Below are 16,414 nucleotides of genomic sequence, written 5' to 3'. Positions count from 1 at the left end.
ACAAAAGACATACATAATTAACAAAAAATATTACTTATCTCCTGCTTAAAATTTTTAAGATTACCTCTCTTTATGAGAAAAAGCAGCACATTCTTCCTCTTTGTTGCTGTTTTGTTCTTTTTACCAATAGCAGTGATGCTGTAGATTCATTTTTCTGTACAGATATTCTTGTTTGCATTTGCAGGCTACCTACATTTACATGAAAGCTTCCTATCTCAGCATGTTTGGGCCAGACGACTGCAGTCCTTTTGGAGACAATGAAATTGAATTATTTAGGTAAAATTTGCTAACTACCAATTACAAGAGTTTTGTATCAAATCACACTTTTTGGGGAAGAGAGGCAAAATTATTCATAATGCAGTTTGGAAGATCTGCACAAAGAACATTGGAATTGGTAAGAAATTGCAGGATGAAACTTTACCTTTAGGCTAAAGAAGACTTTGAATGGAGACAGCCTATTTCTGCTGGCCTGGGAGTGCTGTAGAGATGGGATGTTCTATCAGCCATACAGTGGCTGCTGTATTTGCATGTAGCATTCGCATTCTTTTTAGTTGTTTCCTTAATCAAAGTGGCAAGTAAGATAAGATGATAAAGTCTTCAGTGGAATATGCTACAAGATGGATGCCTTCTGTAGCAGGTAATCGAGACAATTTGATTTGGGGTTTTGAGTCTGAGAGCGATATGAAGTGGTTACGTGTGCAAGTGGATACTTTCATTACTGACACAGTAACTTAATCTAATTGTAATGAGTAAGGACAAAAATGCCAAACTGTTGCTGGGCCAAACAAAATTAAATACTTTATTTTTTGGAGTCTATTTCTGTAAAACTTAAATAACACTATTTTTTAATGTACTCACAATATATTGATTCCTCTCAGATGTTCCATATCATAAATAATCATTACAAGCAGATTTCATTGTTTTTCATTGGGATCAATTGCAAAGGGAATAAGTTTGGTCTTTGGGAAAGCAAGAGCCAGCTTGCCTCTTTCTCACTCTGTGAAATGGTCCCTTTATAAGCTAGGCATATCATCATCTAATTCTTTTGGATGGAGAAGAGTCCTTTCTGCTGCTTGATTGAAATGGAAGCCCAAAGAGATATATGCATGCCTTGCATAAACAGGTTTTGTGGATACGTATTGCTCTGTTCCCCAGAGATAACAGTAGCTCAGGATGTAACATCTTTTCTAAGTTCTTTGACTTGATTAATTTATTTTTAAATTTGAATGTCGTCATCCCAGATGTTCCTGAAGGAAAAGTCCCTTACGTTTCTGTTTAAACTTTCAGGATTGTTCCCAGCTTGAAACTGAAAATCGCAGGGAAATCACTGCCTACAGAAAAGTTTGCCATTCGGAAAGCTAGACGGTATCTTTCTTCAAACCCCGTTCCTTTACCTGTTCCACCTCTGGTAAGCTAGAAACCTTTCCTCCCCATCTCCATGTTACTCTTTTTTTTCTTTTTTTTTTTTTAATGGAAGGAAAACCAGGGTAATTGGAATAGTATCTTTCCATGTTTCTAAGGTAAAACCTCTGCAGGAGACTGGAATGTTCCCAAAACAAAGCCAAATGAATGCAAGGAATGCTGTAAAACTGGGGCAGGCACCAGCCACAAGGAACTGAGCCAGTTGTTTGTGACACGTAAATGTGTTGCATGTGTAACTCATTATTCCAGCTATAGACTAGCATGCTCCTAACAGCTTTTTTTTAATTACCTTTTGAGTAACTTTGCCCTGGGTTTCTTCTGTCACGTGTCATTTACTGACACTATTAAAAGAAGACTTTAAGTGAGAAAAAAATCAAGAAAACAATGCAAGAACTGGGCGCTCCATGTAAGCATCTGCTTAATGTGCCCCTGAGTGTTTGCAGTATGGTGCCTCCAGAGCACCTTGGTGATGGGATGAAGGATGGACATGTGTCTGTATCCACTCCAGAGAGCTGCTCTGCACTGTTAGCAGTTTATGGTGGTTGTTTGTTTGGGTTGTTGTTTTTTTTTTTTTGTAGTGTTGCCCAGTTCCCCTTGGCCAGGTAGGATCAGCTGCATAGGGCTCAACCCATTGCCTAGTTCACACAGCACTTACAAAAATCTGTCTGTAAATACCAAATAAAAGAACATAAAACATAAAAAGAACAGAAAAGATTTGCCAAGTGTTGAAGAGTTGCCATTTGCAGTGCTCTAAGCTGTTCTGTTTGAGAAACAGATGAATAATTAGTAAATACTCTTTAAGAGAATGCCTGAGCTAGGAGAGACTGTTGGAGATACCAGCGAGTAATCATTTCTCAGCCCACCAGCTGGGTATGTGACACAGTGCTTCCTGAAGAAATACGGTCTCCTGCAGATAAGTTACAGCATAGTGTGGGTATTCACTAGAGGCCACTTTCCACCAAGTCATAAGACTGAGATGAGAGGAAATAAATAGGTGACCTTGATTTGTCCTTCAGGTTTCAGAGATTGTAGAGAGTGAAGAACCATATGCACCTGGGGTTTGTTTGGGCTGTTCTAATAGGATTTCAGCAAAACATTTCTGTACTGAAGGCTTTCCTTGGGTGTCCTTTTGGGAACACAGCAGTCTTTGTTTCTGCTGCAGTTGCATATCTGAGGCAGCAGATGTCACAGCTGAACAGTTAAAAGTACTCTGGGGACGTGGAATAGGGTGCAGAATCCCATTTCTAGAATTTTTTTTTTATGTTGTGAGGGGACTTGCTAAGGGGAAAGGTCTTAACCTCAGATATTTTGCCTAGAATAAGTATAGTTTGAGTAGTTCTGCAATATTCCTTGTTATTGAGTACAATCACTGGCGCTTTAGTTGTTTTCCAGTACAGGTCTGCTCTGAAAGCCAATGGAACTTTTCATTTGCAATTACAGTATGTTTTGACAAACTGAGATTTTGGTTATGGAATCTGTAACTTTTTCATCATACAGAAATAACAGAAGTAATTGATAGTTGTATTTATCCAGTGACATCATTAACAACGCTGTCTTCTCTCCCTGACCCTAGGAGATGATGTATATCTGGAATGGCTATGCTGTGATTGGACAATGTCCCAATTTAACAGAAGGCATGTTAGAGACTTTAATTGAAGCAGAAGAAGCATTGGCAAGAAGTTCAGGTAATCAGTGATATGGTTTAATCAGGTATTTTACACTGCAGTAGCTAAAGACATTATCCATGAATAAGGAGAGACACTTGTTAGTAAAGTTAATCTGATCATATGAGGAAGGTAGATTCTGAAACCATAAACTGTTAATGCATACAGGAATAATTTTCCTCTTTTGTCATAGCAATAACTTAGAATGCTAGCAAACTATTTTCTGTCCACAGATGTGTATTAGGAATAATTTATGACATATACTGAAGGAGTGTTTATTTTGCTAGATCAAAATCGGCGTATGAATTGACTTGATTACTTAGATCATTAAGGTTTATTATTCTTAGATACCGTATTTCAGTTTTGAAGGATAAATAGAAAGAGATGAATGTCTGTCTTTGGTTCCAAGAGTGCTGTCACCTTACAGCGTGACCTTGGAGGGCTGAATGTTATTTGTGTGTCAGATGCTGGGACATCGGGGATGGGCTTTCTTCACACAATGAAGGAACATAAGAAAGGAGATAATACTGAACTGGAACAGACTGTGCTACCACTCAGTCACTCTGTTAATTACCTATTTATTTCTTGCCAGTATTTCCCAACACCTATGGAATTGCAGCCACAGCTTTTCTCATGGTTTCCCCTTACATAAATATTTGATCTTACGTATTTCCTGTAAAAGGATTGAGCCCACCTTTACAAAGGAATATGGGTTAAGTCACTGCATTGCAGTCTTTTCTAGGACCTTGGTGCATTGTTACACAAGTACTCTTTTGGAGTTGAAAAGAGTTGCTTGACAGAATGGCTAAAGATGTCTCCCTTTTAATTATTTGAGAACTGACAGAAAAATATTCCCAATGAAGGTGACATCTTATTAAAAGTAATTGTCTGTTTCACCTCATCACGCATTTTGCTACGTTATTTGGGATAAGTCAATTATTTCTTTATTTCTTCTTTCCTACTTGGCAAATAGTGAATAAAGCTGACTTTGCAGGGATTTGTGAAGGCTGATTGACATCTGTAAAACACTATGAGGACATATAATTGAAAAGGGCAGTGTATTGTAAATATATCAACAATGCAAAGTGTTACTTGTTGCAAATAGTGATTTGCTGTTTCCAGGTATCGTGCTTCCCTGGAGCTTTCCTGATGGTGTTTGAGGCTAAGCTATAGCCTTTTCAAATATTTCCTTTCTTATTTCTGGTTTCCTAATGCAAGAATCTACCCCTGTAAAATCTTCAAACTGAGAATGTGCTTGTGACAGAATTACATGGATAAGATATGGAAATATATCTGTTAGTGGAAATTCAGATCTGAGTTTCTAGATATTATGCACAGTTGAGTCTAGGATCAGTCCCTAAATATTTTTCTTTATGCAACTGGGGGCAGTTTGAAGGCTGCATTATAAGTAGAGAAGATGCATCCATGTGAACATAGAATCGTTAGGGCTGGCGTAGTCTGTAGGGGAGCAGCAGTTCCATGCAGAATGTGTCAGCATTTTGTCAACTGGAGTGGCAGAGGAAGAACTGGATAAAGGACCACTGTACATGATAGAAGCAGGGTGAAATTCAGCATAAGATGCAATGTCATACGTATTACTTAAATTTCTTGTTAGCTGATATTTCATGATACAGGTTTGTCTGTGATAAGTTCATTCAGGGTTGTTTCCTGTTAATGGGTCAGGTAGTTCCTTTTGTCCTGTGTTCCAGTAAATACACTTTATCATACTTACCTGTGTGAAAGTTTCGCTGTACGTAGCAAAGTCTGTACTGCTCTAAAAAGTTTTCTAAAATATGCCATTTACTTCATCTTGCAGCTACGGAATTGCTAGCAGATGACCAGTGCGTGATAAAACTGTTAAAGGGTTTATGCCTCAAGCATTTGGGCAAGATCTCAGAGGCAGAAGGCCATTTTAATTACATCTACTTAAAGTAAGTTGTCATACCTGGCATACAGGCAGAATTTCTCAGTACCTGTTCATTTCAAGTAAGAGCAAGTGCAACCTTGATGTGAACAGAGAGGATTACAGAATCTTTAGTATTTATTTCACTTGTTTCAATATCCAGGGGATGACAGTTTTAATTGCCAGTGTTGTTAGCCATATAAAGAGGAAGAATTGCAATTCTGCACTTCTTACTGATACTTTCTCCTCTTGGGGAACTATACACGCATAGTTTTTGTGATACCACTGTTTTTTCCTTCCTTTCCTCTTAGCAGTTATGCCTAAAGAACCAAATGTAGTCTCCAGAGATGATTGGCAGCATGATAGTATTTGGAACTCCTGTACATTGTGAATGGGATCTCTCTTTCTCAGTTCACACAGTGCTTTTAATATTATCACCTTTTTAAAAATTTCCCCTATAATAAATGCTAATAATTTTTAATCCCAAGAAATAATATGTTCTGTGTGATGGTTATGGTAAAGCACACCATTAAATAACCTAGAAGGTAGCATTGGACAGAGAACACAACAAATGTTGTAATAAAGATTGATTGCTCCTCTTTATCTTAGCTAATCTCCTATTTATTTTTGCTTGGAGCTGTTAAATGGAGGGAACAACAAATTATGTCAAGATCTTGAGGCTATTTCTTTTCCTATGCAGTGAGAAGAAGATAAAATACGACCATTATTTAATTCCAAATGCCTTGCTGGAGCTTGCGTTGCTGTATCTGGACCAGGACAGAAGAGAAGAAGCAATAAAACTACTAGAAAGAGCAAAGTAAGCAAGTTAAAAGCCTGTTCTGGTGGGTCAGTATGGTGTGTTACAGATGAGCAGGAAGCAGAAGCGTTAATACTATACAAACTCTTTTGTTTATTCAGCTGAAGCACACATTGCCCTAGGTTTGGTTGGGACCTTTTCAGGTAGTAGACAGTATCTGAGACAGTATCTCATGGTTCTGTCTGTGAGTTACCCATCCATTCTGATAAGAGCAAAAATAATTTTAAGGATGTTAATACGAGTGTCAGGGTCTTCCGTAAGAAATAATCCATGTGTAACAAAGTGTAATTTTCTTTGTAATATATTTACTTATTCTTAAAGGATGTATTAAATGAAATTACAGCTCTGTGCTAGGGCTGAAAAGACATTATTCAGATTGATGGCTAGCAGTGCTGGGTTTTTTCCTCGATGAAATACACTTAAGACAATGTTCCAGTTTGCATCTGGTATCTTTGCCTTTTCGACTGTATCTGAGGCAGCTGAAACACCTGCCATTGCTATATTTGTTGTGATTGATTTTTTTCTATCAGAGCAGGTTTATCAGGAATTGCTGGACTTGATCTTCTACATTCTTGGTTCTAAACCTAAGAAATCTAGTTTTGCCTCTATCCTAGTCTTTGATGCTTTGCAGAGCCAAAATTTCTATCTGGGGAGAAGAAAGAAAAAGAAAGGAGAAAATAAAAAGGCATTCCAAACCAAACAACACTGGTCTCCTTCAGGCATCCTGCAGCAGGGCAGTTCACCTCTGCCTGGATGCTGAACGAGTCCAGATGTCTGCACATTTCCAAGCGCAGTCGCCAGCCACTCTGCAGGTGTGGGGCTGCAAAGCTGATCTCTGGCCCCATCTTCCAAAGAAGTCAGAGAGAGAAGTTTTGTGTCGATCTCTTGTCCAAGTCAGTCCACTAAGAGTGGTGAATTAGCCTGCTGAAGGCGATGCCAAAAGCCTGTCAACACAGAAATTACAATATTGCAATCCTGAATCCCCTGTGCTTGTGAGCCTGGTTCTCTGTAGACTCGTGGTAGATAGTAAGGGTAGCAAAAATACTATTTGCAAAATGCAATGGAAATTGTTTTAGTCAGTTTCATGTTCCTCAAAACGCACCTCACCTCAAGCCGTATTTGAATACAGATTATTCAAATCTTAAAAAGAGGTCCAGAAACTGACATTACAGAGCTTCTCATTCTGCCCAGTGCTGCTGTCAGTTCCCACTCAGCCTTTCCCCCATTCACCTGGCAGCTTGTGTGGCTCAGGTCACAGTCTCTTCAAGGGACAATGTTTGGCTTACAGAAAGCTCAGCAGATCACAGCTTTTAAAACTTTGTATGAAAAGCTAATACTCAGGATTGTCACACTCAAAGAGCTCACGGAAACTGTAACAGTAAGAAAAAAAGAAAGGTCTTAGAATCTCAGAGTCATTGAGGATAGAAAAGACTTCCAAGATCACCCAGTCCAACCCCAACCCACCCCACCGTGCCCACTGGCCGTGTCCCTCGGTGCCACATCCCCATGGTTGTCCAACACCTCCAGGGACAGTGACCCCATGCAGCTGCTAAGTTACCGCCTGTAGCTGTTATCCTCAATCAGAACGTACACAAATGTTTTATGAGCCTTCAGCTAAAAATGCTGAACGCCTTTCCAGCCGCTAGAGGGAGGGTGTGTTGTCCGTGGTGGGTTTCAGAATTGCAAAACTGTGTTCACTGTTGGCAGGAGTGGAAATGAGTGCTCTGCTTGTGTGTGACGCTTGATTTGCTTGACCTAAATCTACATACTGCTGCTGGCTCAAATGTTTCAACTCCAGGAGAAAGAGTGAAATGAGATGATAAGCAGTTTTGGCTTGATCATGCATGGAAATATTTATATTTGTATTACCACAAGCTACAAGCAACAATATCAGCCTGCTGACGAGAAATACAAGAGGCATTCTTTAATATCTGCATGACAAAATCTAGTTAATTTTCGGTAAAAACTCCGGAGTGTTTCAGATCAGCATACAGCACAACCCATCATTTCCTCTTCTCAGTCAGCCCCTTGAGTGCTGCATACATAAAATTACAAGTGAGGATGGGATGGGCAAGGAATGCCTAGTATTTGCTGAGAGGCTGCTGTAGTGGCAGATGCTTGCCTCCACGCTTCATCTGAATTATGAATTTTGAGCTGAAGTGTTTATAAGATTATGCAGACTGTTTAATATGTGATGTAACGTTTCTGTAAGGATGACAAATATCTGCTAAAAGAAAGTTACCCTGCTAATTTTCTTATCCTCCTTGGTATTTGGATTCTATATCAATCCTGCAAGAGCTGAAATGCTAATTCCTAGCAAGTGGGATCTGCATTTTCTGTTTTTCCATGAAAATACAGTGTCTTCTAACGTGCCTATGGCTCTTCAGGATGTGACTTAGCTACAGGAGACAACAGGCAGGCAGCACTGCTGAATCGGCTGCTGGATGTTTGTGGGGGAAGTCCCGCCAGTCTTTCTGTGGGCTGGCAAATTGGTCTTTGAAAGCAGATATGGACTTCTGTGTGTACCCACTTTCCAAACTTCTAGGGCAGCAAAGTGCCTGGCTTTGCTTCCTACGCACACAGTCTTCATCTGTGATAACCGCAACGTGGTGATGGCACACTTCCTTCAGAAGGGCTCAGGAAAGCTTCTCTCTTTTTTTTCTTTTTCCTTTGTTCCGTTTACTTCCATGAAATATGACTGCCGAGCTAAGGTGAGGACAGGTGGGCCTCGGACTCAGGAATGCTTTGTAGGTAGCACAGGGAAAGGAGTGAGTCCTGCCTCAGAATAGGGTTCAGGTCTTCTCCTGAACAACGTGTCTGAGAGTAACTTCAAGGCTGAGCATGAACTCATCTCCATTTCTTTGGAAGGCATAGCTTTTTTTTCCTTGCATGTTAATTCTCATCTATTTATTTTACTGTGATTTGGCAAGGAAGTTGCAGACAACTCTAAAAAAAAAAAAAAAAAAAAAAAAAAGTCTGGTCAAGGTTGTCAGCTATACTTTAGGAGGAGAAAGAAAATCTAATTTCTGAATGTAAACTTAAGTAGATGTTATGGTTATCTAATATTTTTAAATATTTTTATTGAGTAGAACAAATCCAGTTCTTATTAAGCTGTATTTTCTGGTAATTGCCAGACAGTAGAACTACAAATAAAGAACAAAGAGCTGCATTGTCTGGCTAGGAGCACATGCCATGTATTTTACAGTAGGCAACAAAAGAGCTTATGAAGGAAGGCGTTCTGCTGTCTACAGTTGTTTTGCTTAGAGCAGTAATATAAAGATAACTTGAAAACGTTTGAAAATATATGCATTCATCAGAGTTGCTCTGCTTTTGTTTTAGACAAAACTACAAGAATTACTCCATGGAAACGAGAACACATTTCAGAATTCAAGCTGCCCTGCATCAAGCCAAATCTGCCCCAGAAAATGGAATGCACTCTGGAGCCTCGGCAGTGTCGTAACTTTCCCTTCTTTGATGTCCTGTTTGTGGCAGACTTTGGTGCAGACAATTACTGACGCTTCAGAATTATTTTTCCTTCTCTTTCAAGTCGGTGAGAAATCAAGTCATTCCAAATTTTAGAGGCGATACATAAAACATTAATGTAAAACACAGCAAAAACTCTCAAACCAACCATAATGCATAAAACATTTGTTTTTCCAACAGTCGCTTTTCAAACACTCACATTTGTGTAACTCTCCTCTCAATCGTGTGCCTTTTCTTGCTTGTGTTCGCAACATCTGCTAAGCAAGATGCAACATCAAGTGCAACAACTGGAAAAACAAACAACCCCTAAACCTTTTGGGGGTCACGGGATTAATCTGTTAGCTTTAAGCACTCATCTGGATTCATGCTGCTAGCAGTTGAGAACGAAGCATTGCTTTTTCCAAATATCTGCTTGCTTGAAATGATGTGAGAATGGTGCACAAGAAGCACAGCAGGGAGGAGCTCTGAATTCTGGGCATTTTCAGTTGTGCATAGAATCTTTTCTGTAGCTTTTAGTAGTTACTTTTTTGCTGCTCTAAGAAACTTACTGGTGGAAAAAAGCCATGCAAGTTCCTTGATTTTTCTTCAGTCTTCACGTCAAGTCTGCTGCTTGTTATGGCTGAATGATCTATGGGGGACTGGGGCCAGAGAAAAAGATAGTGGCAGGATAAAGCTGCATCACTGCTTTGAAAAGTTAAAGAATTGGAGGACTTCAGGAAAAACAGTTCTGTCATCAGAACAAATATAATTTAAAGTTTCTATTGTATTTAAAGCAGAAGTCCTTGAAGGTCACTTAAGAAACAGCAACATACCACTGGATGCAGAGCCGTGTGCAGTCACTGTGACACTTCCTCCTTACAGTGGTTGTTGATGGGTTTGCCTGCTTGAGATGTCCATGTTTGAAGATGTGCATGGCAATGTTTCTTGCGGTAAGGAGCTCGAGTTGGAGCAGGCTCTTCTGGCACAGTGCTCTGCCCTTTACAAAAGAGAGCTACTTTCCTTTTTGCTTTTTCTTGGTGTTTTTGGAGAATCGTGAGCAAGGGGGTGTGCTGAGAACAGAGCAAAGGGCTATAGCTCTGCATCCCATGTTGTCTGCCCTATCATTGCTGCTTTTCTGCAGAACTGGTAGTCAGAGGTAACACGTTTTCACAGTACTCACTGTTCTCCAGGCCAGCTCCGTGTTTGTGTACACCTGTGTTTTTTGAGGGCACACTTCTACCTCCCTTTTGAGAGAGATTCTTCCCAGTAACCCATTTTGATGTGTGGAGATGGGAGGTTTTCTGATGGCCCTTTTTCTCCAATGGAGATGCTTGTCAGGAAGATTCGTACAGAAGTACCTCACAGTGAATATTCTTGCTGAAGTGATTGTTCCTAGCAAAAGAGAAGATTGGCAGTTTATAGCTCTGCTTTTACCTCTCCTAAGGAAATGTCATTGTTTTATAATGCAAATTAATATGCAGGGAGACAGAACCACCTGTTCCTCAGCACTGAGAACTTGCATTGTGTTAAAAATAGACACCCTTTATAAAAGTCTTCTCCAGTTAAAATTATAGATGAAAAATTCATTTTTTAAAGTGATTTTCTCGTATCAATTCAGTTTAGGTAAATTTCTCAGTTCAGATACAACTCAGTATGAACAGTTAACGCTATTTACGTATTGCACATCAAAACTTAAGTGTAAAAACTCAGTCATTCTTTGTATAGAATAAAAAAGATTCTTGTTCTATTTCATGCATATAACGCCTCTTCTTCCACTTGTGTCCTTTTGAAATATTTTGGCAGTCTTAGCATCTTCTGAGCAAGCAGTGCCATGAAAATCAGCATAATTTGTACTGTGCAGAAAGTGAACAATCCTTACGACTGTAGATTCATCTCTCAAGGCCACTGAAATGCCCTTTTGAAATTTCACCCACAGCTGAGTTTTGCCCATGCCCTTCGATGAGTCGCACAAAGGACACACTGTGCAATGCACGCTCAGCTCCCCTGATTCTTTGCCACAATGAAAATCCCAAGGTTTTCGTAGTTATCTTTGGTTGAGCATAAACGCCAGCTGTAGCATGCACCTGATCTCCATCTGCACTATGGGGACCTTGTGTTAGCACTATCAAGTCATCACTGCTTTCACTCTGACGTTTTAGCTCCCAGCCAGAAGGAAATACCATGGTGCAACAGCAAAGTCTTACTGACTGTACTACTCTGAATGTACTAAAGGAAAATAACACCTTGCTTGCTAAGGGGTGAACGGATGATCAGGCATCTTACAACTGTATGTTAGACTTGATTTTTAAATAAGTTACATTTTGAATTGCCCACTGTCTGTGGTTACTGGTCAAAAACTCAGGGACGTGAGTGTTGGCTGCAGCTAATATATCTATGTCTGGAACATCCCATTGGTATCTGGGATTGCCTGTCAGGCTGGAGAACCTTCCCATTGTTTCTGAAGCTGCTGCGTTCTTCTGAAGCTCTTCAGAACTGCATGTTGCTTTATCAGACTGGAGCACCAAGTGCAGTGGATTAGGGACAGCATAGTTGGTGTGAGAAGTTCTCAAACAGTGTGAAGCTGTATCCACCTACAAGAAAATAGTGGATACCACAGTGGAATCACAATTCAAGGATTTTCAGCATGGCCCAAGATTCAGGAAATGTGGAGTACTCCTTTCGGATGGATAGAGTGAAGGCCTCATTTGCAGAAGCAGTTCTGTGTTCAAACACAGTGTAGTCCGACGAGCACTCAGAAATGCTCTGTGTGATAAGTTTTAGCCAAGTGCTGGGATGAGCTCTGAATCCTCAGCAAAGCCAGAGAGGTCAACCAAACAGAAACTGACTCATGCAGCAGAAAGCAGAAGCTCAGTAGTACTAAGCCAGCAGCATAGGAACATGCTTGGGTTTGTTACTGATGCACGGTTGTGTTATGATCTGCAATTAATGCATTCTGGCGTGGATTATTAAAGACTGCCCCATTCTAGCAGTGCTTTTCTTTACTTTTTCTTTTGAAACTTTGCCGTTTATAAAACATAGGATTGTATCAAATATTTCCTCCCATTTCACATTGATCTTGGCATTGTATTCTGCATTAAGTTCAGTGTCTTAATATTTCTTGTTGATCTATGGCCTGGATCCAAGACAGCTCGAAGATGATGGGGTGACAGCTTGTGTACCTCTGGCCCAACAGAAGCAGCTGCAGTAAGAATAACGCTCCTTTGTGAAACCATGCTTCCCCAGGGGACAGCTCAGAAAGCAGAGGACAATCCCAGGAGCTTAAACACAGCACTCTGGGCCTCCTGCTCCACCTGCAAGATGCGTTGCCTTGCTCCTCAAGCAAAAAGCACAGCAGCAGTGCGTGTGTGTGTAAAATGGTGTAACAATGTGTTCTACACAGTTCCCCCTCTGGGAGGAAGAGGAGCAGATAAAGAGGTGAGTCATGCTGTTTACTGCTCTACAGGAAAATGGTTAATGGTTAGTAACGTCACTGATGAACAAGATTGGAAAACCTGGATGGGCTGGAAATGAACTCACTTCTCATTATGTTCTGCAGACACTCTTTTGTGATAGATAACATGCAGGCCATGAATTGGCAAGTTTTATAATTGAATGATTTATCATAAAATACTTTAAAAGATGCTGGCTAGGCTTGTTCAGGTATTTCAAAAAAAGAAGGACAAATACTTTATTTGAAGTCTAGTCCCTGACTCAGATTTATGAAAAGCAACAGAGCTAATAAATATCTGCATTGCACTGTGGTAAAATCTGCATAGTGTTTGCTCCAAATTCAACAACATTTTTGTAGGACTGGGCTTTGTTCCACTGCTTTCTGGATTTTTTTTTCATCTCTGGACCCACTTTCTTTCCTTGCTGGCTGAACACAGGCAACACGTTTACTTAGAATTATGCATTGTGCTGAATTCCACTTGCTTTAGCTCTCCTTGACTACTCCACAGAAAGAGACAAAGCGCTCACAAACACCCGGTGCACTGTTGCGGGGTTCTTCAATTTACAGAAGAGAAAGAAGCAAACATTTATCTCATTGGTAGTCGAGCACGGGAAGAACGTTTTCAGGTCTGTGGCTGAAAAGTAATGTCTGTTTTTCACATCTCACTTTTACATGAGTCTGTTTCTTACTAATTCATCCAAACAGTCATCGGAATCAAACAGGCCATAATATTTACTGATTTTAGAAGAAACAGATGATTGAATGTTGCATTCACATTCTGTGCTTGTAAGAGAGCCAGTGACAGTTACAGATTATTGCTTTAAATAAGGCAGCTAGGCCCTGTCTTTTTGACTGCTGTTGAAATATCTGAGGTTATGGCAGAAGTGCTGCTTTGACTGTTGTTGCTTCAGACTGGTTTTAATGCCTGTCTGTGATGCTGCCTCGACTTAGTGCAGGTTTGCTGCTGGAGCTGAGAGCAGAGCTCAGGGCTGGGACCTGTGAAAGACAGCACAGCTGTGGCTGTTTGGGGTCCAGCTGTGCTGCTGTGTGTGTGCCCTGTGCATGCATTCCACGGACTCTGCTTTTGCACAGGGCTGACACAGGAGTTACCAAATGCTTCTGTACTCCCAGTAATGTGGTGTTGGTCTGTGTTGGTGACAGAGTGTGGAAGGTGTGCAGAGCTCCAGCACCTGTGTGTGTCTGAGAGCAGCACTTTGTTCTGTTCCAGTGCCTGGTGACCAGGAATCTGGGTTTGCTGCTGGGCCTGAGATGGATGGTTGCACAGCTCAGGTCTCCTTGAATGCTCGTTGTGGCATTGAGGTTACGTTCATCCTGGATGTCAACAGGGAAATAATGCCTTTTGTCTGTGGGCCAAAATCTGCCTTTGCTATTGCAAACCCTTTGTGATGGAAGATCTTTGATCCTAGTGTCACCTCCAGCCAAAATGTTGAGAAGCGGATAAGGTGGTTACCAGAAGGGAAGTGGAAATGCAGGATTAAGTGATGCGTAGGAAGGACTTTGGTCTGGATGTTCCATACAGCAGCTGAACTTGGGGTTTTGCTGGGGCACGTGGCTCAGGTCTGAGCCTCTGAGCTGCGGCGTTGTGCAGAGCTCCCCGCTCATCCAGCACTGTGTAGGGCGCACAGACGTAAGGAGCCGTTGGCACCAACGTGGTGTTGGATGGTCGGCTGTGGTGATAGAGCCATGGGTGCAGCTGTGGGGTGAGCTGGTGTTCGCCGTGCTTTTCCTGACCACTTGGTGATGGTGAGAGGTATATATTAGTATATTACATGTGTACGTTGCAGAAGACTTTGTGTAGCTAAAGCTTTTTTTAAAAAATTATCAGAGCTATTTGAGCTGTTAATGTCAACACTGAAAGAAATTAAACAACCGTGTGAGATGCACAAAGCAAAAGCTTGACACCTTTTGAGGTGATGGCTTTGGAAAACGCAGGGAAGTGAAGGGCTTTCCTGCTAGCTGTGGGAGTGTGTGACATACAGCCTTCTGCTGGGAGATATCCCAGAACACAGAGGCAGTGGGGAGGCAAAACTACCTCACCAGAAAGCAGCTTCATGCTGGAGATTGAGGGAAGAGAGGTTGACAGGCTGGCAGCAGCTGTGTGTCCCATGAGCAGGAGTAGGCCCTGCTCTGTCCAGAGTTAAGTGCTCTGTTGGAATGCTTTCATTTGTAATAAAAACATTCTCTGAGGTTTCAGTGCTGCAAAGAACAGCTTTATGAAGTCCTTTCTTTTTCCAGCTGAGGATGGAAAAGGACTGGGGGATTTTGGTTGGTCGTAGCATGGTTGATTCCCTTTGGCTGGTTAAAACACATACCTTTGTGCTGCTGGAGACACAGGTAGGCGTTTTCAGTTACACAGATTCCTTCCTGCAGCTTTTCATGGCTGTAAATGGATGCACAGAGCGGGTATTGCAGCAGTCAGACTGACAGCATGCAAACACGGGCGTTTCTTCTGCTTAAAATCGAAAAGATGCTTTTGCAGATTGTATTTGGAAATTCCTTTTATCCACAGGTACGAACTTTACATTTCATTTAAGAATTTCAAAGTCAAAGAATAGATTTAAATGTGCAGAGGACAGTTAGGTACAAATGATGTTCTTCTAAGTTACACTGTATGTAACAGAAGTTAATCCTTGAAGCTAATGTTTATTCTGGGTATTACGTGCCCTGTGGGACGCTTCATTTATGCATTTGTAGGTTATCTGGTAGTTGTGTGTTTTCAACAAAAATGTGGTGCTGTGACATACTGTATTTCCAGCTGAGCAGCAGCCACTTTGCACGTCTCTTCTAACCCAGGATTGCACCCCAGCTGTGTTTGGTTTCAGCCATCTCAGTTTTGTTTAACCAACTCCGCAGTGTTTTCTTTTTACCACAATTGCACAAGGACAGGAAATGGCGAAGTCCTGAAGCTGTGGCAACTCAAGTCCAGGTATTTCACAATCCCTCCGCCTGGGCGCGTGCCCTCGTAGTGCTGCACAGGGGGCTGTCGGCTTCCCAAGCATACAGTTGCCTTCAGCCGTGGGAAGATAGAACTCCAAAAACCCTCTGTGGTTAAAGCTTTCCTCCACCTCCTGCTCTTCTTGAAGAAATTCTCTGGGTTTATGTACATGTTTCTGTTCACCTCTCGGGTTTACATAATGAACTGGCAGAACGTAGTAAGGATGATCGTCTTTAGTCATAAAATGATTAAAACAATAATTCCAGTAGCATGCAAGTATTTTGAGCGTAAAGGTCTTTATAAAACTAAGTACCTGCTACTTGCCATTGCATTTCTTCTGCCTCAGCAGGAATTTTGCTTTCTTTTGTTGTTTGAGATGAAATCCCTTTCCCTCTATAAGCTGCAGACACAATTCGTGCCTTCCCTGCTGGAAGCCCTCATCCCCACCTGCTCCAGCACTGTGGCTGCTCTCAGTCTGTAAGTGGGACAACACGCTGCTGTGGTGTCTGGTGGTGATGGGGTGTGTGGATCTTCCACCTTGGTGCCTCCCTGTGCTGTACAGAACTGTGAGGAAGGAGTTCAGGGGACACCCTCAGACAGAAGGCAAACTCTGCCCTCACCTCCCATGTGGTGGAACTGAGACACCATTCTGCTCTCAGAGCTGTAGCTGAGGTTCAGTGCACACTGTATTTCAGATTGAATTTGGATGAACTGCTGCTTTGAATTAGAAATAGCCAGA

At 41.3% G+C, this 16,414-nt stretch overlaps 1 protein-coding gene across 10 annotated transcripts in view; it reads left to right on the top strand.

Moving 5' to 3' along the window:
• The window catches only part of TTC39A (tetratricopeptide repeat domain 39A), a 45,503-nt gene extending 34,488 nt beyond the window's left edge, over positions 1-11,015 (top strand). For all 10 annotated transcript variants that reach the window (XM_046944882.1, XM_004936784.5, XM_025153121.3 and 7 more), the window contains 6 exons: positions 185-276; positions 1,288-1,408; positions 2,996-3,107; positions 4,903-5,017; positions 5,690-5,806; positions 9,146-11,015. In XM_046944882.1, the coding sequence (XP_046800838.1) occupies positions 185-276; positions 1,288-1,408; positions 2,996-3,107; positions 4,903-5,017; positions 5,690-5,806; positions 9,146-9,266 (678 nt within the window). In that variant the 3' untranslated portion in view covers positions 9,267-11,015. The remainder of the gene's footprint in view (positions 1-184; positions 277-1,287; positions 1,409-2,995; positions 3,108-4,902; positions 5,018-5,689; positions 5,807-9,145) is intronic.
• The last annotated feature ends 5,399 nt before the right edge of the window (positions 11,016-16,414 follow it).

The sequence above is a fragment of the Gallus gallus genome, chromosome 8, assembly GCF_016699485.2.
Source record: "Gallus gallus isolate bGalGal1 chromosome 8, bGalGal1.mat.broiler.GRCg7b, whole genome shotgun sequence".
In the NCBI taxonomy this organism is placed as follows: Eukaryota; Metazoa; Chordata; class Aves; order Galliformes; family Phasianidae; genus Gallus; species Gallus gallus.
This window is presented reverse-complemented; position numbering and strand designations above follow the sequence as displayed.